The following is a 7323-nucleotide window of genomic DNA, read 5'->3' as shown; positions in this document are numbered from 1 at the left end:
GGTTTTGTCAAATGGAATGTCTATTTAATTGCATTCTTGTTTATTTATTATTATTATTATTATTATTAGTTATGCAAATTGAAATTTTTTTCTAAGATCGAAGTTTCTTTTTTTTTTTTTTTTTTAAAAAAAAAAAAGAAAAAAAAATGGTGTTTTTTAAATGATATTTTACGTATTTTATCATATAAGAAGTGTCGCATTGCTTTTAAAATTTTCACACGGTAATGTAAGGAGTAAGTTTGAGAAGTCACGCCACTTTCCCTCTCAATTTTATTAACTTTTCCAACTTTTTTTTTTATTTTTATTTATTAATTATGTTTGATCTTTTAAAAAGTATTATTATTATTATTATTATTATTAAGAAAAAAAGTTGTGTGAAAACTTTTAAAAAAAAAAAAAAAAAAACCAAACAAGGGAGTAAATAAATTTTTGGTGGAAAATTATTAGTTATCGGTTTTCGGTTTTTTTTTTTAAAAAGAAATATTAATCGATTAAAAATATATAAAGAAAATGATTCTTTTTAAAATAAAATAAAAAATAAAAAATATTCTCTCACCTTGTATAGGTTTCAGAAGTAGAATAGTCAGACAGAAGAGTAACTGCACAATTTTTATTAAGACGAAACCGTTCATCTCGTAACAAAGCAACCATAAGTCGCATAAACACCCAATAAAAAAAAAAAAAAAAAAAAAAACGTACAACTTTTTTTAAATTTTTTTTGGCATTCAATTGATGAGTAGGAACTTTTTTTTCTTTTTCTTTTGTTTAACGCACTTATTTTAAATAGTTTTGCATGTTTGTTCGTAAATGTTGTTGTTGTTGTTGTTGGCGGTGGTGGTGGTGATGGTGGTCGACGTGGTCGTCGTGATCGTCCTCGTCCTGGTCGTGATCGTAAGGAAATTTATTCCTAAGGGTTGATTAGGGTTCTCTCGACCGCGCATCCCTCCTCCGACCACCAAATTTCCACAATTGTCATAACACGACGATGATATGTTTACCCAAATGATCAATATGAGGAGTAACCGTGCAAAAAAATTTGTTATTTTTTCTTTTAAATTTTATATAATTATTATATCCGAAACAAGAAAGCATTTTTTTCGGCCTTATTCGGCCGAAAAAGTTTTTTTATTAAAATCTCGTCGTAATTAAACTTTGTCCGCAAGAGCGCATGACGAACTCACTTCCTTTCAACCGAGTATCGAATCGTAAACTGACTCGGGTTATACTGACCAACCAGTAAATTTGATTCACGTTTTTTTACTCAGTGGAAAAATGGCATAACTCGCATTCGAACGCTCCGTTTCCGGAATGTCAACCGAAAATCGAAATTTTTTGAAATTTTCATTATTATTATTTTTTTTTTTTAATTATTTATTTACGTTGAAATAATTAAAATCGTTCTAATATTATTAAATAAAATTTAAATAACTTTTAACTTATCAATTTAATTTGATTTTAATTATTATTTATTAAATTAATTAAATTAAATTAAATAGTATTATAGAGCAAATTATTTATTTGCTTTTGTTTTTATTATTATTATTATTATTATTATTGATTAAATAACGATCATTTTGAAAAAACTTATTAATATATATATAAATATATATAGGAAGCATATGTGCATTAAGGATACAAAATAAAAAACTTGTTTTTTTTTTAAAAAAAAAATTTTCTCTTTTTATAAAAAAAAAATTTTTATTTGATGATTAAATTTAAAATGAAAAAAATTAAGGCAATAAATTTTAAATTTATTATTTTTTTTTTTGATCGGTTAAATCCTATTATTAAAAAAATTCTTAAAAAAACCAAATCTAACATAACCTAAAACCTTGAACGGTTAAAATAATAATAATAATAACAATACTATTCTAACATTTCCAAAAAAAAAATTAAAAATTTTTTCCTTTTCTTATTATTATTTATTTATTTATTTATTTATTTATTTAAACAACAGGGGGTTATGAATATTAATATATATAAATTCACTCACTTTAATTTTTCCTTATTAAGTTGAAATTTTTTAGGCTTTTATAATTAAATTAAAAAAAAAATTAACATTTACCAAAAATGATGATGATGATGATGATAAATCTCATTAAAAATTATTATAACAAAAGTTAAATGTTTGTTTAATACTAATTGATTTAAAATAACAATAAAAAATTTATTAAATGAATTTATTTAATCAAAAGGTTTATTTATTTTATATAAAAATGATAATTAATTAATAATTAAAATTTATCATCGATCGTGAAACGGGGAGTGGAGGGGGGCAGGGGGCGCGGGGGGGGGAAGTGAGAGAAAATTTTTAAGTGACGAATATCCAAAAAAAAAAAAAAAAAAGTAAGAATTTTCAATTGGATTTCAATTCGGAGGTCACGGTCATCATCATCATCATCATCATCATCGAACCCACCTTATGACTGACATTGAATCAGACTATCAAGGACGTAAACTTGTCCTCACTCAATGGTCCATACACCGATAATAATAATAATTGAATGTTACGCCCCCGGTATGTAATTGCATCTTTACGTTATTATTATTATTATTATTATTATTATTATTATTATTATTATTAATAAACATTCAATAATTAACAGTTAAAAAAAAAAAAAATTTTTTTTTCCTTTCGTCGTGATGATGATGATGATGATGACTTTTAATAGGGGAAAAAAAATAACCCAAAATTATGTAAAAAAAAAAAAAAAATTTTTATTTTAAAATTAAACACCTTTTATTATTATTATTATTATTATTATTATTATTATTTTTTCTTTAAAGCTTTTTTCTTCCATATTTTCTGTTTTATTATGTTTGTCGTTGTTCTTTCTTTTTGGTTATTCTTTTAAATTAATTAAAAAAACGTTTTTGACTCTACTTTTGGTGTTATCATCACCTGAAATCCAAAAAAAAATTAAATATGAAAGAAAAACAGGGGAAAACTTGTAGAAAAACCAGTTAACGTTTTTTTTTCTTACTTTTTTACTTTATTTTTAATTAACAATTAAATATTTAATGTCCTTAATTCTTAAAGACTTGAAGACTCAAATTTAAATATTAAAATTTCACCTGGAAAACAAAAAAAAAAAAACTTTTAACTAAACAATCTTTTTTTTTCTTTATTAATTTACGATGATTTATCAATAAAAAAAAAAAAAAAAAAAAAAAAAACAAATTCTTTCTTAACAATATTAAAATTATACTCATTTATAAAAAATTACATTTAATAAAATTTTATTTTATTTATTTAAAAAAAAATTACTTTTTAATCCCTTTCATCGCTATTAGATTTCGTTTCTTCAATATTTTTATATCTTGTTTGAGTCTTTCTTAATATATCTTGTTTTTTTTTCTCGGATTTGCTCATTTTTGGACTTTCAATTGAACTACTTTTCATTCCTAAACCGAATTTTCCAACGTTACTTTGAAGCGAAACCTGAAATATTAATAATCCTCATTATTATTATTATTATATTCAAAATGATTACATATTAAAGTTAAATAAATTTATTTTTGGTTTTTTTTTTTTCAGGGTAAGGCAACGTCATGAAATTAACCCCCTACCCCCTCTCCCCCTTTTTTTATAGGAAGATAAAATTTACCTTATATATGGTCGAATGGATTAATTAGAAAGGCATAAAAACCAAGAAAATTAAAAACAGAAGTCGTAAGTAAGTAAGGAAGTAAGTAAAAGATAATAAACAATAACGGTCAAAATGGTGGCCGGATAAAAACAATTTGTTAGAGTTTTACGACTCGATAAAAAAAAAAAAAAAATTGTTACAAGGAAATCAAAGAAAATACTTTTCTGTTGGGTAAATTATTATTATTATTATTTGTTTTTCGGTTCGTAAATTTCCGTGTAAACAAAAACTTATTTTATTAACAACAATTTGACACAAAGTTGTCGTTTTTATTACGAAAACCGTCATAATAAAATTCTATCGGGATTTAACGTAAACGATAATAAAAGAAAAAAAAATTTTTAATTGTAGCCAACTTTTGAAAAAAAAAAAGCATAAATGGATACTCACCGGTTCGGAAAGTCCACCGTCATTTTTACCCAGAGTTTGTCCTTCGTTCCACCCCATTTTTGACAGCATTTTGAAACCCTTATTACATTTTGGTATTAATCTAAAAAATATAAAAATTTTAGACTTCGGCCAATAAACAAAACTTTAAAATTATACTAAAATTTAAATTAAATAAAAAAGACAAAATGGAATAAAAACTAACTCGGAAACGGAAGCGGTGTGAGTTTTTTCGGAAGAATGAGATGAACCAACAGCCGCACGTCTCATTTCCGCACGATCTTCATATCCTGGCACGTTGTACACGTCTTGTGGTAACCCATCAACTCCAAATTTTTTTTTTAAATTTTGAAGTTGTTCTCTATACATTGAATTTTTTGCTCCTAAATCCCATAGGGAGGAATCCAGGGATTGTTGAACTAATCCAGGTTCGCAAGAAGAACAGGTATCGCGTCCGACGTGAATGTGACACAGTAATTTTGTACTTCCTATTTGTATTATTGCGCCATGATCAATTTTAAATTTTTCACTTTCTTGAAGAGCTGAAGACAGCCTTTCTCCGTCGAGCCAAGTACCATTTCGACTTCCCAAGTCGGTTATGTAATATAAGGAATTTTGGGGATTGTAAACAAATTTAGCATGGTGTTTACTAACGTTTATGTCGGGAATAAGGACCGCGTGATCCCCTTCTCTACCCATTGTTCCTCCCTTACAAGTTACAACAAACAATGAGCCTATTTTTAATTTATCTACGTTTGTTTCTTCGACCATTATACGAATGCAAGGTTCACACCCAAATCCAGAATCTGTAAAAAAGTAAAGTTTAAGGATTACTAAACTTACTACATAATTATTAAACATTGATCAGTTTTATCAATTAATAAAAAATTTTTTAATTTTAGTTGTTCACTGAATGTGTTTTTCACTTTAGAATTACCTCCATCATAGTTTTAAAAAACGAATATTTTAAAATAAGTACTGCAACTACTACAACAACTACTACTACCACTACTAACCCTGAGTATCTAAACCACCTTCAAGTTCATCATCACTGCAGCTGGTTCCTGATGGACTTACAGAACTTTCTGTTATTTCACCTTCTTCAGCTTCATCTAATCTACTTCTTTTGATACCCTAAAAAAATTTTATAAAAATAAAATAAAAGAAATTTCATACCTATTGCTAATCTGGAAGACTCGATATAAAATTTTGAAAAACTAGTCGCCAGATTGTTAACCTCAGAAGAAAACTCCAACTAAAAAAATTATTGTAACATTTATTAAAATACTCCAGGTATCATAGCAAAAAATTTTTATTTATACACATAAAGTTGTAATCATTAATTTTTTAAATGTTTGAAGATTTTTAAAAACATACTTTCGGTATATCAATTTTATTAGTTAATTGATTAGAAGGTAATATTCTTTAACTAAAATAACTATTTTTATTTCACTGCTCTAATATTATAGAAGCTTTTAATTAAAGTTCTCTTAAGACAGTTTGAAATTATGAATTTAACCAAAACTAATTGTGATTTTCAAAATAATTTAAATGCAAATGTTAAATTATCTATAATTTTTTTAAAAAATATTATGTAATTTTAACCTTAGATCTATCCTTTTTCTTTTTGTATTTTTTTTTTTCATGTCTAGATTTGGCATTATTTGAATAATTATTTGTCTGGGAACCAACTGCTGCATGGTATTTGTAAGTGTTAGTATCTTCATCATATTCTAAATACCTTCCAGTATTTCCATCATAATACATCCTAAGTTCCTGCATGCAAACGAATATAATTAAAATTTTTTTTTTTTAATAAAAAAAAATATACAAAGCTCAAAATTTAACTTGTTATACAATATTTGTTAAATAAAAAGCTTACAGCATTATAATAATAACCAGTGTTATAATCATAATACATTCCAGAAGTTGGTTCATAAACAAAACTAGTTTGTTTCAAAGCATCTTCGGCTACCTCTTTAACTTCATCAGCAATAGTTTTACCAGAGGAATTAACCGCCACTTCACTTGATCCCAATGATTGAAAACTATTGTCATGATTATCAGTCTGAGATTCCTTGTTTTCAACGTCGCATTTTTTAACAAATTTCTGAAAATGAGAAAAAAAATTTCTCCAGAAAAAAGATACATCAAGATTTGATGTCGTCTCTTCTATTTTTCAAAACTTCTAACGCACATGTTCCTTTAACTTTTTATAAAATTTATTTAATTTTTTTTGTTGCCTCCGAATAATTGTATGTAAACGTTGTATGTATTTTAAAATTTCTGGCTTGTCCGTTAAAGCTTCGTGATATTCATAATTTAATTCTTTTATTTGAAGGTCTATTTCAGTATCTGGGTCACTTAAAACTTCGTCAAAATTTTTCGTACTAAATGTCAATGATTCCGTCATGTTATTAAACTATAAGTCATTTTTTTTTTAAAAACAAAAAATATAGTTTGAACATTATTTCGACAATGTATGTAATTCTTATTAAATTAAATATAACCTGCACAAAAAAAAAATAAAGTGGCACTAGCTATACAAGAAGTTATTTAATGTATTTTATTTTTATTTAAAAAAGGCGGTGACAAAAAAACTTTTGGATTTTTTTTTTTATTTAAAGTTCTTTTTTAACTTTTATTTTTTAACAGAATTTACTATGGTATTTAGATATATAACATAATTATATTTGAAAAAAATTTATAATAATGCTTTTTTTAAGAGAAAAATTTGTACTTTTTATTTTTTTTAATTCTAGTCATTCGCTTTAAAAATAAATTCGATTATCCCAACACAGAGACATGATGAATGCAACTTTAAACGAAATTTTCAGGAGAAAAATTTTTATCAATATAATATTAATACTAAACTCTATAATATGTATTGAAGCATAAGCACCAAAGCAGATAGTTTTTATTTTACACAAAATTATTAAATTCAATAAATTTTAGAGATTTTATGTCAATTTTTATATGGTAGATGTGTCGTAAAGAAAGCGCGAAAAGAACGATATAAAAATTTTAAAATTAAACCTAATGGGCTTTTTTACAATTAAAATAAAATACAAATAAGCTATTTAAATTTTATTTTACAATTTATTTATTAATATGCTTAAATTTACAAATTTTCAAAACTTGTAAAAACTATTTTACTTTTCAACATTATATACGAAAAACTATTTTAATGTCGTAAATTAATTTATTAAAAAGTAAAAAAAAAAGTATTATCTGAAATTATAATTTAAAAAAAAACCATACTAATTTTTTTTTGCTTTTAATTTTT

General features: G+C 24.7%; 1 protein-coding gene across 1 annotated transcript; it reads right to left on the bottom strand.

Annotated features, from left to right (window-relative positions):
- Nucleotides 1-4036: 4036 nt before the first annotated feature.
- Phum_PHUM388100 (uncharacterized protein) lies at nt 4037-6450 on the bottom strand (the record flags this gene model as incomplete). The annotated part of the gene is made up of 6 exons (XM_002428468.1): nt 4037-4118; nt 4243-4843; nt 5072-5171; nt 5643-5813; nt 5920-6147; nt 6235-6450. 6 exons carry the CDS (start codon nt 6448-6450, stop codon nt 4037-4039), a joined length of 1398 nt encoding a protein of 465 aa, XP_002428513.1.
- Between the last annotated feature and the right edge of the window lie 873 nt (nt 6451-7323).

The sequence above is a fragment of the Pediculus humanus genome, genomic scaffold (genome assembly GCF_000006295.1).
Source record: "Pediculus humanus corporis 1103172107869 genomic scaffold, whole genome shotgun sequence".
Taxonomy (NCBI): Eukaryota; Metazoa; Arthropoda; class Insecta; order Psocodea; family Pediculidae; genus Pediculus; species Pediculus humanus.
Note: the sequence above shows the minus strand (reverse complement) of the source record. Positions and strands in the feature narration are given on the sequence as shown.